Consider the following 22294-nt stretch of genomic DNA (forward strand, 5'->3'; position numbering starts at 1 on the left):
CGAGAATGGCAGTTGGACTGAGCCTGCCCGCTAGTGCTCCGCCCTCTGCCCGGCTCTTGACTATCGCCAATGAAAAGCGCTTCTAATGCAATCGATGCTCGGAAGAGCCAATCCCACTCCTCCAGGTTAGAGCGCACGTAGAGCAGTGAGATGGGTCCCGGAGTTTTGGCTGCTGGGACTCCGGTACCCTACAATCCATTAGTGTGCTGTCTATTGAAGAGCAGAAACTGACGGTGGTTTAAACCAGTCAATCCCAGAAACTTTCCTGGGGACCTGTCCAATGGGAAAATAGAAGGGCAGTTGTAGTATTGATATTTGAAAAGGGGCTGTCCAATGAGGCGGGGTTTGAGAGTTAGTGTCGAGTGATTGCTAACTCCGTCGACCAATAAAGATTACGATCTCTTTGGCCTCAGAAAAATCTTCATAACTCCGTCTCCAGCTGGATATGTACATAATAATTCATGATTCTATTTTTTAATAAAATCATTTGATTTCGAAACTGAAGGTCTCAAAAGCGAAAACTGGCATTCTGCAAAGTCTTACGACAGACAGCTCGCAGCCCTATACTGAACAAAAGTCCCTCTATCGAGGAGGCGGCACCCCTGGCAAGTCAAGCCGTCGTCCATTGGCCCCACAGTCCCCATGATAGACGTCCTCCCAGCCCAATGGCTTCCTGCACTGGAGGCGGGTCTCACATAGCGGACCTATAGGAACCAGGGTCGACTCAGCCAATAGGGTCAAGGCAGGGGCGTGGCGGGAAGTTTGAAACTTAGCTGCGGGAGTTGAGGATCGAGCTGTTTTGCATCCAAAGCTGGAACTGGGGCCCGGTAAGTAATGTGAATAAATTAGTGAATAAGTTAGCGGGCCCCGGAGGCCCAGAAGGAGCTGCCTTGTTGTCTGTATCAGTCATCATCCCCTCTGAGACCTCTGGCCCGGCGGCCAGGCGCTTCCTCAGCGGGTGGTCTGGAGTCAGAGGGCGAACGTGGTCGCGGTAGGGACTGAGACCTGAGTCACTTCTCACAGGCATCCCTTCCTCGCCCGGGCCGGGCCCTGCCCCATCCTATTTCTCCTGGTTGAGATGGGCTCAGCCAAGAGCGTCCCAGTCACTCCAGCGCGGCCTCCGCCTCACAACAAGCTGCTGGCTCGCGTGGCGGACCCCCGTTCACCCAGCGCGGGCATCCTGCGCACTCCCATCCAGGTACTCAGGATCGGGGTGGGGGAGGCAGCGAAACTGTCTGAATTTGGGGGCCTCTGCCTAACCTGATTCTGAGAGCGCTCACTCCCCGCCACCACCCCCCGCCTTATTTTCCACATTCTCAATCCCGGTGAAGTAGGCTGGGTGTCTGAGGGCCTTGGCAATTCTCGTCTGGAGTGTGGACCTGAGGCTAGAGACCTGGCGGGGAAGAGTGAGGGCCCAGACTTGTTCTAGCCTTTGGTCCTGACAGGTAGAGAGCTCTCCTCAGCCAAACCTGCCAGCAGGGGAGCAGCTGGAGGGCCCTAAGCAGTCCCAGGACTCAGATCCCCGCTCTCCTACCCTTGGCATTGCACGGACACCTATGAAGACCAGCGGAGGTAAGTGTTGGGCCCAGGGAATCCTGGTAACGCTGTCACCTGGCATCCTTGGGTGACAGCATTATCAGAAGGGGCCTCCATCCTCCTGCTTTGAACCCATGTCACTCTTTTTTTTTTTTTTTTTTTTTTCCCGGTACGCGGGCCTCTCGCTGTTGTGGCCTCTCCCGCTGCGGAGCACAGGCTCCGGACGCGCAGGCTCAGCGGCCACGGCTCACGGTACCAGCCACTCCGCGGCATGTGGGATCCTCCCGGACCGGGGCACGAACCCGTGTCCCCTGCATCGGCAGGCGGACTCTCAACCACTGCGCCACCACGGAAGCCCCCATGTCACTCTTTTCTCAACACTTTGCTCCCTCTCACCAACTTCTCTCTTCCCAGTCCCTCACCCACCAGGGCGTGACTCCTAAGGCTCATGTATCTTGTCCTCCTTGCTGAATGCTTTGTAACAGAGGGTCACTATCTCACCTCACTTCTCCCCCCCATAGAGCCCCCAAGCCCACTGGTGAAACAGCTGAGTGACGTATTTGAGACCGAAGACCCCAAATTAAATCTTCCCCCAGAGCCTGTTCTGCCCCTAGAGACACCTTCATCTTCTCCACTGGACTTGCCTCTGGGCACCCAGTTTTCCCTTGAGGATCAGATGTCACCTTGGAGCCAGACTGAACTCCCCTCCAGGCAGGTGTTTTCCAAGGAGGAAATAGGACATGCCTCAGAAACCGCTATGGCCAGCCAGGACTCAGACAAGCCCTCGAGAGACCCCGAGACTCCTTGGTCTTCAGGTACAGAATCTAAGGGCAAGGTATGGGGTAGAGAAATTGGGAGAACACTCTGGGATAATGTCCATGAATGGATGGAGGAGAAATAAACTGTAAACCCCTAATCTTGGCTCCTTGTTTTAACTCCTTACCAACTCTAGGTTCTAAGTGCAGCAGATGGAAAGCAAACAGCAAGGTGCTAGGGAGATCTCCTCTCACCATCCTGCAGGATGACAACTCCCCTGGGACTCTGACACCACGACAGGTAAAGGGGGAGAGGGTGAAAGCTATTACTAGGAAATCCAACGTAAAGATGGGAGCCCTATTCCCCTATCTTCTCTCCCCTGAACAACCTCCCGCCCTCCCTCATCTTGCCCACTGCCTTTTGCAGGGAAAGCGGCCTTCTCCCCTGAGTGAAAATGTTAGGGAACTAAAGGAAGGGGCCGTTCTGGGAACTGGACGACTTCTGAAAACTGGAGGACGAGCATGGGAGCAAGGCCAGGGCCACGACAAGGAAAATCAGCACTTTCCTTTGGTAGAGAACTAGGGCACGCATGGCCCCAGCACTGGGACTCACCAGGGGCCTAGTGATATTCTGTGTCCTCTCACCCCTTCTTTCCCTGGGAGACTGGAAAGGCTCGTTTTCTTCAACTCCCCCTACACTACCAACTCTGGGACTGAGAGCTTCCTTGGCTTTCTTTGTGTTTTATGTGTTTCTGTATATTAAAGCAAGTGATTTTAAATGATTTTTTTTTTATCGGAGTATAGTTGCTTTACAATGTTGTGTTAGTTTCTGCTGTACAGCAAAGTGAATCAGCTATACGTATACATATATCCCCTCTTTTTTGGATTTCCTTCCCATTTAAGTCACCACAGAGCACTGAGTAGAGTTCCCTGTGCTGTACAGTAGGTTCTCAGTTGTCTATTTTATGCATAGTAGTGTATATATGTCCATCCCAATCTCCCAATTCATCCCAGCCCCCGTTTGTGTCCATACATTTGTTCTCTATGTCTGTGTCTCTGTTTCTGCTTTGCAAATAGGTTCATCTGTACCATTTTTCTAGATTCCACATATATGTGTTAATATACGATTTTTGTTTTTCTCTTTCTGACTTACTTCACTCTGTATGACAGTCTCTAGGTCCATCCACATCTCTACAAATGACCCAGTTTCGTTCCTTTTTATGTCTGAGTAATATTCCACTGTGTATATGTACCACATCTTCTTTATCCAATCCTCTGTCGATGGGCATTTAGGTTGCTTCCATGACCTGGCTATTGTAAATAGTGCTGCAGTGAACATTGGGGTGCATGTGTCTGTTTGAATTATGGTTTTCTCAGGGTATATGCCCAGTAGTGGGATGGCTGGGTCATATGGTAGTTCTATTTGTAGTTTTTTAAGGAACCTCCATACTGTTCTCCATAGTGGCTGTATCAATTTACATTCCCACTTAAATGATGTTTTTAAGTATTATATCTAAACCTTGCACTGGGTCTTTTGTATGCAGAAAGGCAGCCTGGGGCGGGGTGGGGGGAGGGGGGGCTTGTGTTCCACGGCCTGAGTGTCCCGCACTGACACCTCCAAGCCTCATTTATGCACCTCCCTTAAATCCTGGTGTTCCCCAGGGCACTGTCCTCGGCCCTTTCCTCTTGCTGTCCCTGGGTGTTCACTTCTAGGGCTTCATCTGTTACCCATCTGTATTCTGGTGACATCCAGGTCTCTCTACCTAACCCTGATCTTCATCCAGCTGCCCCAGAGGAACTTCAGAGCTTGTCTAAAGTTGAATTTGTGATCTTTCCCCCAGAGTTACTCGTCCTGCCCCATCCTCTCTCCGAGTGAACGGCAGCACCATCCGCCCAGTTGCCAAACCCTAACCTCGGCCATTACCTTGAATCCTTCCCTTTGAATAGCCCATAGCCTAGGCGCTGGTCACTTCCTCCTGGAGAGTCTGCATCTTTAATCCCTTCCCCACCCCTTCCCATCCCCCTCTGTCCTATCGCTCTTGCATTTCTTGCCACCTACCTCCTACCTTGTTTCCCTCCATTTCCTCCAGGCTCCCCTTCCTCCATTTCATCAACCGACATTGCCGCCAGGGCCATCTTCCCGAGGAGCATCGCTGATCACGTTACTACTCCACTCAAAACTCTTCAATCGTCCCGCATTGCCTGTAGGGTAAAGTCTAGACTTTTTAGCTTTTTTAGGCCTCTTACAATCTGATTCCTTCTCAGCACAGCCCTCCTGTACAAACACACACATATGCACCAAAGGCAGGCGGTGGGGAACCGTTGTGCACAGCCCCCCTCCCAGCCTCCTCCTCCTGCCCCAGCTCAGGCCCTGCCCATGAGGCTTGGGCTCCTGCCTCAACCTTCCTTTCTGCCCACAGCTCTCTGGTACCCAGCCTTTATCATTACACATGTAATACGTTATTACTTAAGTGGGACCTGCATCTGTTTGGAACAGAAGTGGGGTGGGAGGCAAACATCACAGACATACCAGGGCACTACTTTATTGCCAGTGCTTTAGGAGAGGCAAGAAGGTAGACAAAGGAGGAAGTACGAAGGAGAAGGGGGCCAGGACCCTAGTAGTGCCAGAGCTGAGGGCCCTGCGCCACTCGGGTCTAGACAAAGGTGGTGGCTCTGGGGGTGGGGGAATCCTAGGGCCTGTGGCCTCAGTGGGAAGCCTGCTAGGCCCGCCAAGGGTGGAGAAGCTGTCAGGACCATGGAGAAGGGGAGGCCATGGGAGGAGATGGGGCAGTTCCCCACTCATGTCCCTGGTGTTGCCTCCCAAAGGCACTCTCCCCATACTCCCCACGCCCTCAAAGGGGAAAGCTGGGCGGGAAGGGCGGCTGCAGGGTAGAAGAGAAAATCTTAAAGAAATCGGGCAGGGGAGAGGGCAGCCGAGTGTCTTCGTGGCCTTTTACCCCCCGTCCTGCAGCCTCCTCAGTTCCAGATTTTGAGGAAGCTGTCCCAGGAACCAGTGGCCACAGCCATCCCATCAGCTGTGACCCCCAGGCAGCTGACCCTGTTGTCGTGGCCAGAGAGGATGCCTGAAGAAAAGGGAGAGGAGTTAGCCTGGCAGGGAGTGTGTGCACACAGGGCCCCTAGGTTAGCCAGGCGACACAGCTGACTAGAAGAGGAAAGAGGATTAGCCCTAAGGGGCGGGCCTTCTATTGAGGCCAATCTCTCTGTGCAGAACCTGGGGTGGGGGAGGGGAGGGGAGGGGCCTGGGAGGGCTGGGCATGTCAACGTGCCGGGAGAAAAGCAAGGGCACTAGAAAATGGGGAGGGCTTCCAAATGGAGATTTAGGGCCCGAGAGAAGTGACTTGCCCAAGGCCACTCAGAAAGTAAGCAGTGGAATCAAGACTTGGATCCTGACTCTCTGGCCCAGTGTTATCTTCACTGGGCACCTGGCCTCTCCCAAGAGAAGAAGCCACACTATCTGATTCAGCTTCAGACCAGGCCAGTCCTAGAGAAGCACCCAGGTTGGGGTCAGGGCCACCAGGTCACTCTCCATCCCCTGAATTCTGTCACTGCATAGTCCCTGAGATGGCCCTTCCCTTTGGTGGATGCCCCTGAAACCCAGCACTGACTGGACATTCAAGGCCCACAGGTCTGGGGGTGGCCAGGAGGAGCTCTTCCGGTGGGAAGCAGCCATGGCAGGCGCAGTGGAGAAGGGCCCGTTAGAGCAACTTCGCTTTGAGAGAAGGTGGTCCTAGATTGGGAAGCAAGGGGGGCTGGCTTCTAGGGGTAGAGCTCAGTTACCGAATAATTAGGGAGCAGTGGTAAGAGGGTCCCCACAAGGGGAGCGAGGTGGCCGTGGTGGGCAGGTTCTTACCCACTCGCTCGCACTTCATGGAGTCCCAGACATTGCAGTTGAAGTCGTCGTAGCCCGCAAAGAGCAGGCGGCCGCTGAGGGAGAAGGCCACGGATGTGATGCCGCAGACGATGCTCTCGTGGGAGTAGCTGGTCAGCTCCTGGTCTGCCCGCAGGTCAAACAGGCGGCAGGAGGCGTCGTCCGAGCCCGTGCAGATGGCCTCTCCATTGGGGAAGAACTGCGGGTACAGGTGGCCAGGGGTCAGGACTCAGACCTGGGTAGCCCGCTGCCTTTCCTGCCCTCTCCCTGCTCCTGCCCTGGTGACTCCAGGCCCAGCTGTTTCCCTCAGCCTCTCTGGCCCCCGCCCCCGTCCCTTCCACCGCCAGCACGGTCGCTCTTCACCGCTGACGTTTGTCACATGCCAGCTGCAGCCGGGCTCCCTACCCCCTTCCCTGCTCCACAGTATTTCCACGTTGCAGGGGAGAGCATGGGGCTGAGGGAGGGTGGGCAGCGTGCCCAGGGTCACATGGTCAGAAGGGCGGAGGCTGTCCCAGACGCCAACGACTACAGTCGGCTGGATCAGTGTGTAAGCACAGGGCCAAGTACAAATGCATATCCTGAATCTCATCATGAGGAAATGTCACATAACCCGATGGAGGGAAAGTCTACAGAAAACTGGCTTGTACTCTTCAAAAATGTCAATGTCACGAAAGACAGAGAAAGGGCGCAAACGGTTCCAGTTTAAAAGAAACATATGTATATGTATAACTGATTCACTTTGTTATAAAGCAGAAACTAACACACCATTGTAAAGCAATTATACCCCAATAAAGATGTTAAAAAAAAAAAAAAGGAACTGAAAATCCAAGGCAAGGGAATGTGATACATGTTCCTGGACAGAAAAAAAACATGGCTATTTTTCAGATAATTGGTGAGATTCGAATATAGACTATAGTACTGCGTCAATGTAAATTTCCTGATTTTAAGAATTAGACTGTGACTACGAAAGAGAACGGCCTTGATTTTAGGAAGTACACACTGAAGTATTTAATGGGTAAAGAGGCATGAGATCTGCAACTTACTTTCAAAGAACCCAGGGAAAAAGCTAATGACAAAGCGTGTCTATACCTACATCTAGGTGTGTGTGTGTCTGTGTCCGTCTGTCCATCTATCCCTCCCTCACTCTACAGAGAGGGAATGATGAAGCAAATGTGGCAGAAAGGTAACAGTGAATATGGGTGAAGGGTAGATGGGAGCTCTTCTTGTTACTCTTGCAACTTTTCTGTGAGGGAAAATTATTTCAAAGTGGAAAGTTGAAAGGCGCAGGGGCTTCCCTGGCGGCGCAGTAGATCAGAATCCGCCTGCCAATGCGGGGGACACGGGTTCGAGCCCTGGTCCGGGAGGATCCCACACGCCGCGGAGCAACTAAGCCCGTGCGCCACAGCTACTGCGCCTGCGCTCTACAGCCCGCGAGCCACAACTAGAGGAAAGCCTGCACGCAGCAATGAAGACCCAACGCAGCCAAAAATTAATAAATTAAAAAAAAAGGAAAGGGTCGGGGGCTGCAGGAGGGGATGAAGGCTGTGTGTGTTGTAGGTGGAGAGGTGTTCCTGGGAGTCAGAGAACAGAGGGGGCGGGGGTGAGGGGACTGCTCACGCAGATAGCATTGATGTCCGACTCGTGGCCCGTGAACGTCTGCCGGCAGGTCCCCTCCCGCACGTCCCAGAGCTTGGCGCTGGCATCACAGGCCCCCGAAATGAAGAGTTTGAAGTCAGGGGACACGGCCAGGCTCATGCAGTCCCCCGTGTGTCCCACAAACACAGTCTTCTGCTGCCCGGTCTCGATGTCCCACAGAGCACTGCGGGGTGGGGGGAGGGGAGGGGAGGGGGGTCACAGAGAAAGGCCAGCACAGAGGTGCCTCCCAAGCCCCAGCACCCACAGCGCTCGGTCCTCACCACGTGGTGTCCCCGGAGCTGGTCACAATGTTATTGTCGTCCAGGAAGCGGCAGCAGGAGAGATAACCTGGGGGTAGTTAGGACAGTGCCCTGGCTGCCGGCCGCCCCCCGCAGGGCCGGGGCTTCCTGGGACCCTCAGTCTCTCACTCACTCACCTGTGTGAGCAGAGAGCTCCCGGCTGACCTTGACATTGCCCTCCCGGGATTTGAGGCTGTAGATGGAGCACATGTTGTCCAGCCCCCCACATGCCACGAAGTTCCCCGACGGGGCGTAGGCACAGGTCATGACCCAGGAGGAGCGCAGCGGGATGGCGTGCACCTGCGGGGGGCGGGGCAGCGGGGGCCTGCGCTGAGCTCCCAGGTGGAGAGCAGAGAAGGGGAGCAAGAGGCCCCCAGGAAGGAGGGCGGCAGAGGGGCCGGGAGCCAGGGCTGATACCTTGTTGGTGGTGTAGGTGTCCCACACAATCAGCTTCCCGTCTTGCGAGGCACTTACCAGCAGCCTGGGGAGAGAACGCTCGTGCCACCCAACTCTCCTTCCTGTGTCCCCCTAACACCCACCCCTGGCCACCCACGCCTCTTAAGCCTCACTTGGAGTCGGTGGCCCAGTGCATGGCGTAGATCTTGGCCAGGTGTCCCCTTAGCGTCCGCCGCGTCCGCATCTGCACTCGTCCCACGACCTCTAGGCCAGACACCAGCTGCAGGAAAGGGAGCATTAAAAATCAGGGTGAGGACTTCCCTGGCAGTCCAGTGGTTAAGACTCCATGCTCCCAATACAGGGGGTACGGGTTCGATCCGTGGTGGTCGGGGAAATGAGATCCCGCAAAAAAAAAAAAAAAAAAAAAGGAAATCGGGGGTGAGCAGGGCGCATGCCCACGTGTCAGTGTCACAGCCACTGATCTGTACAAGTTTCTGTTACGTGCCAGGCTCAGGGTCAGGGCCCCAGTCTCAGAGTTATCAGGCCCTGCCCGGCAGTGGCTTAGACTGATGCGGGAGACAGACACAGGCATGTTGCTAAGGGTTTAACCACCACCTCTCCTGCGTGGGCTGGGGGGGGAGGGGGAGGGGGAGGGGGATTTCCATCGTACAAATAATACCACCTTGACCAGTCCAAGCTGCCGATGTGAGACCACCACACACAGACTTGGGAAGAGATGCACACATCTGGCTGAACCCAGCTGCTAGGAGCCTGCCCTCGCCCACCACTGCTGCACGGCCAGCTCTCACTGGGTACCCAGAGCAGCTGCACGGCCCTGAAACTCCTTTGACCTTCTAGACTTAGGCTGGGGCTCCAGGGTCAAAAGACTTGACTTGCCATTTACTTGCTTTGTTATCTCAGGCCAGTTACTTAACCTCTCTGAGCCTGTTTTCCTCTGAGCCTGTAGAATGAGGTTTATAGCACCTACCTTATGGGGTTGTCATGAAAATGAAATGAAATTATGTATTTAAGCAACTTAGCTCAGTGCCTGGCTCATGTTCAGTAAATGTTTACTCTTATTATTAACATTTAATCCAATCTAAGATGCCACCAACTCTACGAAGGAAAAAATCTGCGAATTATAATTGTAACCATCGATTGTTGGATGCATCTCAATTTCCGAGACGTCAAAATGTGAAAAAATGCATCTTAGAACTGACGACTTCAGTATTAGACAGCTAGTACCTAGAGTCGCGAAGGGCTTCTGATTGACAAAGCCCTACCCCTCTTCATCCTTGCCACCCCGCGAGGCGGGGTAATCACTGTTTTATGGACGAGGACAGGACAGAGTCTGCCTCCTTAGTCTCCGACTCGGTGCCTGGCCCAGAGCAGACCGACCTCGCAAAATGTTTGTTGAATGAATGAATTCATGTCATTCCTCACTCCAAGGACATGCTGTACTAGAGCTTGGGCACCAGGCTGTGGCTGGCCAGGGGCTCCCCTCCCCACTCCTCCCCTCCGGCCCTGTCAGGCGGACAGGAGCTCTCACCTCTGCCAGAGTAGTGTCAGCACAGGCCTTCCTGGCATCCTGGGGGGAAGCAGACATCAGGGGACGGTAAGGGCAGGGTGTCGGGGGGGGGTGCGTGGGCGTCTGATGCGGGTGGGTTTGGGGCTCTAGGGTTTGGGGGCGCCTCTCAAATATGAGATCCAAATTCAGGAGGTCTCTGGCGACTTCCAGGTCAGGGGTCTCTCGGGCGTCACTCAAGGGTGAATCCAGCCCTCTTCCCCCGCAGGCCCCACTCCCGCACGGCCCGGTTCCTTGTTTTCTGGGGTTCCCTGGTGGGAGGGTTCTGGGGTTACTGCAATCTGCTTCTTGAGCTGCTCTGCTTCCTGCCGCAGCTGCTCCATCTCCCCCATGGCGGGCAGCGGGAGGGGTGGCTCGGGCTCCTGCCAGGAACACAGGGTGGGTGTAGGTGGATCCCCATGTCTCTGTCCCTCACACCTCACACCGGACCCCTCACGAAGGCTGGAGCCCAGTCCCCAGACAGGGAACTGACTGGGTGGTCTGCACCACTTTCCCCGCCCGCCCCTCCCAGTGTGGAGTCCTGTGCAGCCGGCCCGGCGCTGGCCCAGCCCTGCCTGCAGGCCCCAGCCCCAGAGGGCACAGCCAGCCCAGCTCCCTCTTACTTGGGCTCTGACTGGACCTCTTTAGGCTTCCAGCTCCGGTTCCCAGGCGTCTCCTCGCTCCCTCAGCTGCGACGCCCGCCCGTCACCTGCCCCGGCTCTGCTGCCAGGGGAGCTGGCCTGGCCTGGCCCCGACTGGGGGCGGGGGGCGGGGGGGCACTGACAGGGAAGGGTAGGGCCAACGACGTCAGGCAAATGAAGTCAGCTGGCCGGGGTGGGGGGAGAGGACAGGGCGGGAGGCGTGTGGCTTCCGAGAGGCTTGGGCCCAGCCCAGGTTGGGGGGTGGGTGGGTGGCAGCAGGAGCGCGGGACTCCACGGAGAAGCAGCCCCCGTGACGAGCCCCGGAGGGAGGAAGGGGTGCGGGTGCTTCCCCGGCCAGTCTCCAGGCAGAGAGCAGAGCATCAGGCCCCATGGGATTAGAGCAAAGCTGTGAGGATTAAGGGCTGGGTTTGGGAGGGGTGCAAAGGAGCAGCACGACCACAGCTCCGGGGGGCCCCCAGGCCCTGGCCCCCACCAGTGGCGATGATCTTGGCAGTCAGGGCCTGGCTAGGAACCAGTCCAGGAGCCAGAGAATGAGGGTGAGAGACGGCCACTGTCAATACCCAAAACTGTGCGCCTTAGCTCCGGTGGGGCGCGGAGAGGGCTCCGGCGAGCACGGGGAGGGTGCGGGCTGGGGCTGAGATTACAAGGGACTGATCTGGATAATCCTTCTTCTGGACAAGCCCCAGCCAGCTGCCCCCAGGGTCTGATCCTGGGGTAGAGGGGGAAGGTCCGGGGGCTCCAGAGAGGAGGATGGACAGGCCTGGCCCAGCTCTGGGTGGAGAAAAGAATGGCAAGTGGAGGGCAGCCCCGTCCCCTGCTCCCATCCGGGGCTGGGCCCACTGCTGGCCCCCAGGACTCACAGGGTCCTGCTGGGGCTGAGAAGGCAAGAACCAGAGGGATGAGGCTGCCCGGAGCCCCAGGCAAAATGCTCAGAGAGGGAAGACAGGGCTTAGAGTAGGAGGCCCAAGGAGCAGCTGTCAGGGTTAGGGTTCATCTGCACGAGGGGAGCAGGTGGCCGAGATTTCCCTGACAAATCACAGGCTGGAGAGGCCCTGCCTCTGGGAGGCCCACGATACCTGGCCTCCCTGGCTGGTCACAGCCTCTCCACCCTCCAGCGCCAGGGAAGCTGCCGCGACACACTTGACTGGGCCCCGGCTCAGGGATCTTCAGGCTCTTTATTGACGGGCGGGGAGCGGGCAGTGGGGTGACCCTCCCTCTCGTTCTCCTCATTTAAAGCAGTCGGGCCCTACCCCCTGCCGTTTCTCTCCACGGCGGCAGCATCGCGTCTTCTGTCTGTCCTAGGGCTGCAGGTCCGTCAGCTGGGCCCAGGCTAGTCTGTGCAGTGTCCTCTGAGTCCAGGGCTGCACGGCCCTTGTGATCCCCAGGCTGGCGGGCGCGCAGGGATGGAGAGCTCGCTGTTCTGCTCCTGTCACATGGGGACTTCTCGGGGGTCTTGGCATCAAGGCAGACCCCCCACAAGTCAAGAGGCCACATCCCCAAGGAGCTGGCTCAGCCCCTCACAGCTCCTCTCGGACCCGAGGCGGCTTCCCAGCCTTGTCCTGGACCCGCTGAAGCCTGTGGCTGGGGGGTTCTGGGGCGGGGTCTCTGCTGGGCATTCCTTCTCCCTCCTCCTTCTCTGGCTCCTGCAGTAGCTCTTTGGCTTCTGTCCACTCCTGGGAGGCGTGGAGAGGAGGGTCTGGCCTGATCTCCTGCATCCACCCTGCCCCAAGGCCCCTCCCTGGCTCAGCTCAGCCCCTGCGCCTTACCCGTCAGCCTGCCCGCCCCTCACACGGCTACTCCCGCTCGCTCCTCACCTGCTCCCCGTGCTCAGGGGCCCACGTGTGCCACAGCGCCAGGCTGCAGCGCCGCCCTCGCGTCACGGCCCACACGCCGTGGGGATTCTCCACGCCGGAGCTGAAGGCCACGAGGCGTCCGCAGCGAGGACGGACCTGCGCCTGGCGGGCCATGGCGGATGCAGCTCCAGGGAGGGGCCCTCGGAAAACCTGGCCCTGAGTCCCTGGAGTAGGACGGGGGTAGGGGGCCCAGAGAAGGCAGCTCTCTTGCCCACCACTTCCCCTCCATAATTCAGGGGCTGTCTGGGGGCAAGTGGGAAATGGGCCTCCACTTGGGGAGCCCAAGTGCCAGATTGAGGCTAGAGGAGTTGGAGCCAAAGGGAGAAGGGACCTCCATCCGCCCCAGTGCCCTCACTTTTCCTGGCCAACTCTTTGTACCAGGTGTGAAGCCACCTGAAGGCACGAGCGCAGCACCAGACTCCGGGTTCTGGGCATAAGGATCTTGAGGACACTTTTCCACCCCAAAGAGAGCTTGGGTTACCGGTGGTGAGCAGAGAAGGAAGTAATTGGACAAGGCAGAGCAATACACAATGAAGAAGCACTGCTCCGCTCTTCCACCGATCCTAGCCCCCAACTTGTACCTGGAATAGGGGCTTGGGGTCCTGTGCTTCACCCGCCCTCCTTTAGGAGGGCCTGGAGGGGCCCCTTGGAGGTCTCCTGGGAGGGGCTCGGAGAGCCCCTGAACACACAAGTGGTGGGAGGCGCTGGGGAGGCCAGGGAAGGAGAGGGCTAAGGCGGCCCCAGCCACTTCCCTGCATTTGCCTCTGGGAACCTTCTGTTTTGAGTCCTGAGCCCACAGCTGGGCTCCCTGTCCCCCGCCCCAGCCCCCATTTACCGTGACGGTGAGGGCGTTGGGCTCTGTGAAGAACAGGTGCCCACCCTGGAAGTCATCATTGAGGTAGAGGAGTCCGCTGGGGAGGGAGGAAGACAGGAGGTGGTGAGACCCCCGCCCAGGCCCCCCTGCCTGACCCCTGGAGGGCCGCCCACCTGTAGTCTCGGTAGGTGTAGGCTGGGGGCTCCCGCCAGCACTCCCCGGTGTCAGGGTCCAGGACGCAGTTGTCTGCATGCACCGGGTGGCTCAGGTCCATGCGCTGTGCCTGCTCTCCTGGGAAGCGAAGGGGCCTGGTGGGCGCCCCGCTGCCCGGTGCCCGCCCACCGACACCCACCCTGCAGCTCCGGGGTCACAGCCGGGCCCGGCCTGGGCAGGGGAGTCAGTCCTCGTGCAGTGAAGACTGGGACGCACGTGGCTGGGGCTGCGGAAGGTGTGCGGCGCACCGGCCCCGAGGGGCCCCGAGGCTGGGGCGCAGCGGCAGGGTCCCTGGCGGTTACCTTCTATGGCACTGCGACACACCAGGTGGGTGAAGGAGAGGTGCAGGGGCCGGTCCGGGGAGAAGTAGGCCTGTGTCAGGCTCCGCACGCGCTCGCTCACCTCCAGAAGCAGCTGGGCGCCCTGACTGCCCACAACCCCAGCCCGGGCCAGCTGCCAGCAGAGGAGGAAGGGCCAGGAAGGGGGAGGCACTGGAAGGGTGGCCCCTGCCCCTGCCCCACTTCCACTGCCCTCCACCCACGGTTTGGGGGCGCCCATCCGCCCAACTGCTCCATGACGGCAACCCGGGCCCCTCGGTCTGGAAGTCCCTCCTCAACCCTGGGCCGAGGACTCGGCTACTCTCGGTCCCGGAAGAACCCTCCACAGGAGATGCCCGGCCCTCTTCTCCAGTTCTGGCATCAGGCCAGGGCCTGGGGGCCTCCTCTCACCTGGGCGGCCTTGAGCACCGTGAGCCCCTCGAAGCGTTCGTGGGGAGTGTGTGGGGAGCGGCGGCCCTGATAGCCAGACCTGGCTCCAGACTCAGCCGCGTCCTAAGCAGGGAGGGGGTTGGCTGGGGGAGTCACCCTCCCCGGCCCCGGGCTATCGCCCACCTCACTGCCCACAGGGCCACATGGCCTTCCCTCCAACCCTCCCAACTCCCTGGAAGAGGCTAGAAGCTCCCGGAGTTCTCTGAGCTGCTGCCCTTTCCCAGAGAATGACTATCTCCGCGTCTGTGTTGTCACTCCTGGTAAAGATCTGGAACCCCACTCACGGAAGGGACTGTGCACAGAACTCTGGAGAGCTTCCTACAGTGGGGAAGGGGCCCTGCGAGGTAAGGACACCTGGGGAAGGGGGCAGAAGGGGCTTGATCACTCATCCCGATGAGCCGAGAATAGGGGAGTTGCTCTGGAAAAGGACGCTGGCAGGAGGTTCGACAGTCGGGACAGGTCCTGGCTGACTCGAGGTAGGGACGTGGCAACAGCAAAGGTGTCTCTCTTCCATCCCTTCTCACCTTACATGCTCTTGGAGAACTTGAGTACCCTTGTGCTAAGTCCCAGTTACCCAACTGCCTACATGACTCTTATCAACTGGGGGTCTCCTAGTATCTGAGTGTCCCTTTCCTGATACCTACTCTCTGCTTTTTCTTTCTTTTTTTCTATTCTGTCTGCTTTTTGAAACTCAGGGTACCACTATCTAATTACCCCGTATATAAGCCTCATCTCTGAGAGGTTTATATAGAGGCTACCTGGCCACTCAAGCCATCTAACACTCTATTCTTTTATTCATTCATTCATTCAGTAGGCACTGAGCACCTACTACGTGCCAGGCACTGTTCTAGGCACTGCAGACTCAGCTGTGAACATGAAAAGTTCCAGCAGGGTTTATATTTTGAGATAATAAACAAACAAACCAGATCAATTCAGATGGTGATAAGTGTTACATGGAAAATTAAAGCAGGGATACAACCCCGAGAGTGACCCGGCAGGGATCAGGGGACAGCTAGGTGATGAGGTGACACATACATTGAAACCAAACGATATGAAGGAATAGCTGAGAGAAAAAATGTTCCAGGCAGCAGAAATAGCAAATGCAAAGGTCCTGGGACCAGAATGAGTTTCGTGTAATCAAGGAACAGAAAGGTCTGATACTTGGGAGTTATCCTTGACTCCATTCTTTCTTCATCTTCCACATAGAATTAGTCCTCAAATTCTTTCTCTTTGATTTTCTAAATATTTCTCATCTGTCCCCATCTTCATTCCCTTGAAATGAGAACCTAACCTAGGGCGGCGGCCCTCTTGCAATCATCCCAGAGGCTCCCGCTCACTTCCCTCTCCCGCTGCATTCTCCACACTGCCACTAGAGGGAGCTCCCTACAGGATGAGGGCTCCAGACCCTGCCCTTGGAGGTTCTGCAGGAAGACAAGAGTCCACCCCTCCTTAAATCCTCCAGTAAGCCGTCCACAAATAAAGTCCAAACTCCTTGGTAGGGTACAGAGGCCCTTCCCCATCTCTCCTGGGCCTCCACCCCTACACCGCATCTGGATAACATACGGCCTGACGTTAATAGCGATAGATCATGCTATTTCCACATTCTTCCAAGAGCTTTACCACGTACTAACTCATTTAATCCTCACAGCCACCACAGCAACCCTACAACATAACCGCTGCATTTAGCCCCGTTTCATAGAGAGGAAACTAGGCTCACAGATGTTAAAATACATTGCCCAAGGTCACACAGGTAATCCCTGCTGGGACTGGCCCATGTTCTTAACTCCTGTGCTCCACTGCAGTTCCCAGAACCCCCCTTGTTCTTCTCCCTTGCAGCCTGACTTTCCTTCCCTCTCTGTTTGGTTAACTCATCCTTAAGACTGAGCTCAAATGCCAGCCCCTCCGGCAAGCCTTCCGTGACTTTGCATCTCGGCGCGGGATCCTAGCTCCCTGACCAGGGATCGAACCCATGCCCCCTGCAGTGGAAGTTTGGAGTCTTAACCACTGGACGGCCAGGGAAGTTCGTGGAGGAGTACCCTGTACAGACTTCTTTCATCAAACTCACCACCCACTCTGATTATGTCTCCATGCCTGATTCCTTCTCTATACACTGAGCTCCCCAATGCACGGTCTGTGTTCATCTACCTCTCCCTGGAACCTAGGCATTTCCAGTATACAGCAGGGTCTCAAAGAGCGTGTGTCGAAGAACCGCTAGCCCAGAGTGAGACTGAAGCTTCATAAAATGGCAGAGTCGACCTGGTGAATACAGACCATCTCACCCAATCCAGGAGGGGAGGCGATGATGGAGAAACAGCCTGCATGTCTGCCGAGCCAGTAACTGAGCTCTCGGCCAACCAAGGAACCTTCACCTGCGCACTCACCCTTTCTGATGCATTTATGCTTTGTATTTTGTTCTTCCTATCAGTTTCTCACAAAATCCTTCTGTAAAATGACCAGCCCATGTCAGCTAAGTTAAGAGGAAAAGCAACTTGTCCCCAGCGGGGAGGCAGTGGCAAGCACAGTCCCCGCTGGAGAGTCAGGGAGAGCAGGACAGGGGGCAGGCCAAGAGCAAGGGGGCAGACAGCTGTGCCAGAGGGTCCCCAAGTAGCGGCAGTGCCCCCCCCCCACAGGTCTTCTCACCTTGGCCAGCTGCAGGAGCACCCCGCACTCGGCTGGGGTGAGCAGCCCGTCTAGCACCGCTCGCTCCGACCCATTCAGCTGCCTCGCGTCCTGGGTCAGGGTTACGCCCTCCAGGAGGAGGACATCTGCCGGGGAGGGACAGGAGCGGGGCTGAGGGTCCCCTGAGAGCAGGCCCAGCGGTAGCTGGCAGCCCCCAGCCCCTCCAGGCTCCTGCCTCCTGCTGTCCCAGGAACTCACCCTTCCAGTGAGTCAAGGGCTTCGGCTGTGGAGGCTCACGGTCCCACGGCGTCTTCTCCCGATCCTCTCTCAGGGGTGAGAGACACGCTCAGCGGACGCACAGGCCAGCCCAGACCCATCTTCCCCAGGACCCATCCCTCCCCTTCCAGCTCAGGCCACGCCCCTCCCACCACAAGGCACCTCCTACCTGAGTTTTTCTCTAAGGGCCTCAGGGATGAAAGCTGCTGGGGTCCAGGGATCCTGGGACAGTCAGGAAAAGCGTCATCACCCATCCAGTCCACCCCTGAATCCCTGACGGTAGACCCTGAGCTACCACATTAAGGTCCTCCTGCTTCCAGAGGGGAAGGTGGAGGTGGAGAAAGCCCTGGACTCACTGTCGGGAGCCCTGGGCACTGGGCCAAACTCTGCAATAAGGATGATAATAATAACAACAACAACAACTTACGTAGCACCATTTGCCAGGCGCTATTCTAAGAGCTTTATATGTGGATGTGGAATTTATCATTTAAAGTTCACAACAGTCTGATCAAACAGGTCGCAGTAATGTGCCCATTTTGCAGTTGAGAGGACTCTGAGACACAGAGACATAAAGCAACATGCCCAAGACCACACAGCTGATAAGGGACAGAGTTGGGATTTAACCAACGGTTTCCAAACAGGGAGATTTGCCCGTTAGGGGACGTTGCAATGTCTGCAAACAGTTTTGATGGTCATGACTCAGGGAGTGCTAGCGACACCTACTGGGCAGAGGCCGGCCTACAGGGAAGGTGGCCTATACAGCCCCCTTCTCCCAGTTAGGAAGTATCTGGTCCAAAATGGCAATAGTGGCAAAAAGGTTGAGGAAGCCTGCCTTATGCTGTAGCACTAGCGAGAATAACCTCTGCCCTTTAGTCCCCTCCACAACTACAACAAAGAGTAAGGAAAGCAGCCGCAACAGAGCTTTCTGTACTTCGGAGCAAGCGACGTGGCTTCAACAGGGCTATGAGATAAGTGTGATGTTCCCATTTTACAGGTAAGGAAATCGAGGCCGAGGCAAGTGAAGGTCCAGAGCTTGCTCGTGGCAGAGAGACCAACATTTAGGCCTGCATGACCCCAAAGCCGCCCGCCTCTGTCCCTGCGACGCTGGGACACAGAGTCCTCTCCAACCCTCGAAGGGTTATGGAGAAATGGGAAACGCTGTTGGGAACGGATGCGGCACATCCACATAGGGCATTACTGCTGTCCCCCTCCTGGGGGCGGGTGGGGAGCAGTGGGGTCACTCACGGGATCCTTGAAGCTGGCCCCCAGGTGCTCCATGGCATAGTAGAGCTGTCTCTTCTCCCCCAGGGATCGAAGGACGAAGCGCTGTATGTCCTGGAGAAGGGGGACAGCGGGGGTGGGGGGGGACGACAGGGAAGTTAAGTCTGGAGGAGAGCAGGGGAGCCCGCAGGCTCCCTAACCTTGGCTGTGCCCCTCGGCTCAGCCCTCCTTCAGCTTCAGGGTGTCGGGGCTCAGACTGGGGGTAGTGTGTGTGTGTGTGTTGTGCCCAGGTGGGGGCAGGCAGGGGCGAGGTTAATGGAAGAGGGCTGGGCTGGTGCTTGGACTCAGAGGTAGAGCCTGCAGTGGGCAGCAGGGAGTGGAGACCGAGCAGATGCTGGCCTTGGGGTCGCCTTTGGCCAGAATGGGGGCGGGATCCAGGTGGCTTCTCCAGTATATCTGTTTGATTTCGGGCTGCCTCACAGGGTGAGTGCGGAGGGGCTACCTCTCTTGGCCCGAGGCCAGGTCTCGGCTCTCCTAGCTGGGCCTGGTACTGGTCCAGAGCCTTCCTGGCAGCCTCATCCTCCGGGTAGAAGAGGAGAACGCTCAGCACATTTTCCACAGCCTGGGACAGATTCCCTACTGGAGACAGAGAACAGCGTGGGGCGGGACCCAGAGACCGGGCACCGCTGTGACCCCTGGGCAGAGGCAAGAAGCCAGGGGGACAGAGGCAGAGCCGGAGAAGGTGGCCTCCCAGGGCCCCATCCCACCCAGCAGACAGGCTCCTCCACTGCTTCTTTCCAAAGCTTACTGGAACATACCTGAGCTGTGTGGGCAGAGTTCAGAGGGGAGGAAGAGAGGAGAGAATAAAGGAAGGTGAGAAACAGCAAGGACAGAAGGAGCCCTGTGACCCCTCCGAGCTTTCCACCATGGCACCAAAGGAGAGCAAGCGTCCTCCTGAGGTGGTGGTCCCCATGGAGCCCTGACCAACTACAGATGCAGAGACAGATGGAGGGAGGGAGGGACGGGGCTCAGGATACCATCAGAGACAAACCTTCACTCTCCCCGTTTCCGACCTCAGCCACCCCCAGGGCTCACCCTTGCCCCACTGACCCTGAGCATGGGCCTCGTGCAGCCGCCTCAGCTGGCTGGGAAGGAAGTCTGGGACAGGGAAGCTGCGACCAGGACGTGTGGCCGTGTCCCCCACACAGCGCTGCCGGCACCGCAGGACCCCTATCCAGTGCCCTGCGGGGGACACACGTGCGCCGCTCAGCTTGCGTCGCACCTCCCTGGGCACCGTGAGGCCCCGCGCAGTGCGTCAGCTCCTCACCTGCGATGGCCTCGTACAGGCCTCCAGGGCTCCCGGTCCCCTCTGCCCAGCTCCTCACCTGCGATGGCCTCGTACAGGCCTCCTGAGCTCCCGGTCCCCTCCGCCTCCTCTTCCGCCTTCTGCTGCTCCTCAGGCCCCTCGCAGCCGGCCCGGCAGCTCTCCACCTGGGCCAGGCTCTCCTGCAGGGCCTCCTCCAGCCAGGGCAGTGCCAATGCTGCTTCCTGGTGCCCCAGCAGCTCCAGGCCGGTGTCATAGGCTGCCTGCAGGGGAGGGGAGTGTTCAGTCACCTGAAATCCTGGGGTTAAGGGTTGCCAGACTAGATCGGGAGGGGGAAAGAAGGGGAGGGGTGTGGGTCTCATTTGGGGCCTGGACTCCAGGTCCCAGTTCACCTTGGGGAATACAGGGTGGGCCTCGGAATCCAAATGTTAGAACGTGGGACTTTGTGAATCTCGGGAAGAAAACTAAGTCCCAGAGAGGGACTTCCCATCAGGGTCACAGAGGACGGTACCCAGACTTCCTGATGCCCAGCGGACAATGCACAGTCCGGCGAGGCCTGTGTATCCAGCCAGTCAAAGACTGGGGGCGGGATAGGGGTCGTGCTGAGGGTCTCACCCAGTATGGGGGCGTCTCCAGGTCCCGGAAGCTCTGGGGCCGAACCCCGGACATCCGTCTGTACTTAGCCATGTCCTCTCGCATCTGAAGGTGCGTCGGGTTGGCCACAAAGAAGGTGTGCGCTGCGGCTGCTGCCAGGTCCAACTTCTTCAGCTGAGAAGCGGGGAAGATGAGGGAGTCAGCCCTGGGGTAGGGGTGTCAGACTCTGCCTCCTCCCCAGCCTCCGCACCCCAGACACACCTGACACTGCCCCAGAGCCTTCTGGAAGACCGGTAGGTGAGAACTGCCCACCACCCAACCTCCAGACCCCCAGTATGTTGGGGCTCTCAGGAGTCTGGTAGCTACGGAAGCGGAAGCGGGGTCTGAAGACTGGAGTGGGTGGGGTATGGGCAGAGGGACCTCGCTGGAGAGACGAAGTGGAAGTGATGGAGTGGGTGGGGTATGGGCAGAGGGACCTCGCTGGAGAGACGAAGTGGAAGTGATGGCTAAGTGCGGTGCGGAAGTAGAGGTGACCCGAGCGACCAGCAAAAGCCGCTGGGCTCTAGGACCCTGAGCTGAGGTGTGTGTGACCAGCGCCCCCCTTCCCCGGCCACGTAGGCATTATTAGGCAACAAGGACCGCACCAGTATCGCGCAGCGTCCATTGCCCCTGCCCCGGGACACCGGGCCCCTCAGCCCTGGCCCGCTCCCTCCTCTTTCTTTCCCGAAGCTCTCTCCTGCCCCAAGCGAAGGCTCACACTCACCCCCTTTCCCGCCCCCATGCTCTCTCTCCAGCGGCGGATCTCAACCCTAATCCTCCCCCTTCATTCCTGGGAAGAGGCGGCTGTCACTCCACGTAGGTCTCAGTAAGACTTTCTAAAACTCCAGGCCCCTGCCCTCCATCTCCGACCTACTTCCACCCCGCCGCATGACACCCATTCCAACTTCGCTCCCACTCTCCCAAGGCTGTCCCTCGGCGGCCTCGATGGGTGTTTGTCGCGGTTTGATAGGACGGACTCCAAAGACGAGGTCCTATCCACACAGCCCCACCCGGGTCCGGGCGCTGGCCCGCCGCCCCTCCCGGGAGCTGGAGGAGGACAGCGGCGGGGCCAGGGAGGACCCCCGGGGCCCGGGCCACTGCGCACCTGGTAGTAGGCCCTCTGCAGGTAGTTGTAGGGCTCCCGGCGGCGGAAGGCGTCCTGGAGCGCGCTCCCCACTCGGAGCCGCGCCGCGCCCCCCGGACCCAGCCTCCGCGCCCCGCACTGGGTCAGGCACTCGGCGCGCCGGAGCGCGGCGCGGAGGAGCAGCGGCTCCCAGGCACCCCGCGCCGCTCCCGGCCCGGAGTCGGGCCCCGGGGAGGCGGGGAGCGCGGCCCCTGGCTCGGCCGCGCAGCGCGCCCCGCAGTCCAGCCGCGCGCGGCCCAGCGCCGCCCGGCTCCGCAGCGCCTCCCGCAGCAGAGCCACCGCCGGCGCCCAGGCCCCCGCCGCGTAGGCGCGCAGCCCGTCGGCGTAGAGCAAGTCGGGGGCCTGGGGGGGCGCCCCCGCGGACAGCGGGGCCAGGCCGGGGGGCTCGGGGGACCCCGGGGGAGGCAGCAGCAGCAAGAGCGGCAGCCACTGGAGGAGCCGGAACATCGTGCGAGAGCCGCCGGCCGGCTGCAGGAGGGAACTGCGGGAGCCGCGAGGAAGAGGGAGGAAACGGGGAAGGAAGAGGGAGGGGAAAGGAAGGCGAGATAGAGAGGAGGGAGGAGAGGAAGAGAGGAGGAATGAGCGGTGCCGACGGGAGCTGATGGGGCCGAGCCCCAGCCCTGGGAGAGGCCGGGGTGAGAGCCAGCCGGGAGTCAGAGGACGCCTGGCAGAAGGTGGAGAACGCGGGCTTTAG

The 22294-nt window shown here is 58.4% G+C and overlaps 3 protein-coding genes across 11 annotated transcripts; 1 reads left to right on the top strand and 2 right to left on the bottom strand.

The window, feature by feature from the left end:
• The first annotated feature begins 103 nt into the window (after window positions 1-103).
• CDCA3 (cell division cycle associated 3) lies at window positions 104-3073 on the top strand. Of its 2 annotated transcripts, none has more exons than XM_073789089.1 (6): window positions 104-125; window positions 1024-1198; window positions 1446-1572; window positions 2058-2351; window positions 2489-2592; window positions 2719-3073. In XM_073789089.1, exons 2-6 carry the CDS (start codon window positions 1079-1081, stop codon window positions 2872-2874), a joined length of 801 nt encoding a protein of 266 aa, XP_073645190.1. In that variant the 5' UTR covers window positions 104-125; window positions 1024-1078; the 3' UTR covers window positions 2875-3073. The 2 variants fall into 2 exon arrangements, with proteins under 2 accessions (XP_073645190.1, XP_073645191.1); XM_073789090.1 differs by having other exon boundaries at window positions 106-125; window positions 2133-2351.
• On the bottom strand, window positions 3050-11741 carry GNB3 (G protein subunit beta 3). Of its 3 annotated transcripts, XM_033867101.2 has the most exons (10): window positions 10698-11741; window positions 10371-10457; window positions 10060-10098; window positions 8684-8790; window positions 8532-8595; window positions 8252-8414; window positions 8097-8163; window positions 7798-7999; window positions 6163-6379; window positions 3050-5374 (listed from the first exon to the last, which is right to left on the bottom strand). In XM_033867101.2, the coding sequence occupies exons 2-10, from the start codon at window positions 10425-10427 to the stop codon at window positions 5268-5270; spliced, it is 1023 nt and encodes a 340-aa protein (XP_033722992.1). In that variant the 5' UTR covers window positions 10428-10457; window positions 10698-11741; the 3' UTR covers window positions 3050-5267. The 3 variants fall into 3 exon arrangements, with proteins under 3 accessions (XP_033722992.1, XP_073645189.1, XP_073645188.1); XM_073789088.1 differs by having other exon boundaries at window positions 7798-7876; window positions 8252-8595; XM_073789087.1 differs by having other exon boundaries at window positions 8252-8595.
• A 151-nt stretch (window positions 11742-11892) lies between these two features.
• P3H3 (prolyl 3-hydroxylase 3) lies at window positions 11893-22260 on the bottom strand. Of its 6 annotated transcripts, none has more exons than XM_073789083.1 (15): window positions 21562-22239; window positions 20439-20591; window positions 19885-20086; window positions 19610-19741; window positions 19002-19135; window positions 18524-18613; window positions 17448-17500; window positions 17261-17328; window positions 17024-17148; window positions 14345-14446; window positions 13919-14069; window positions 13577-13694; window positions 13425-13500; window positions 12551-12691; window positions 11893-12409 (listed from the first exon to the last, which is right to left on the bottom strand). In XM_073789083.1, the coding sequence occupies exons 1-15, from the start codon at window positions 22045-22047 to the stop codon at window positions 12254-12256; spliced, it is 2187 nt and encodes a 728-aa protein (XP_073645184.1). In that variant the 5' UTR covers window positions 22048-22239; the 3' UTR covers window positions 11893-12253. The 6 variants fall into 6 exon arrangements, 4 of the variants coding, with proteins under 4 accessions (XP_073645184.1, XP_073645185.1, XP_033722989.1 ...); XM_073789084.1 differs by having other exon boundaries at window positions 12551-12685; window positions 19002-19138; window positions 21562-22233; XM_033867098.2 differs by having other exon boundaries at window positions 19002-19138; window positions 21562-22160.
• Window positions 22261-22294: the final 34 nt, after the last annotated feature.

Source organism: Tursiops truncatus, chromosome 11 (assembly GCF_011762595.2).
Source record: "Tursiops truncatus isolate mTurTru1 chromosome 11, mTurTru1.mat.Y, whole genome shotgun sequence".
Taxonomy (NCBI): domain Eukaryota; kingdom Metazoa; phylum Chordata; class Mammalia; order Artiodactyla; family Delphinidae; genus Tursiops; species Tursiops truncatus.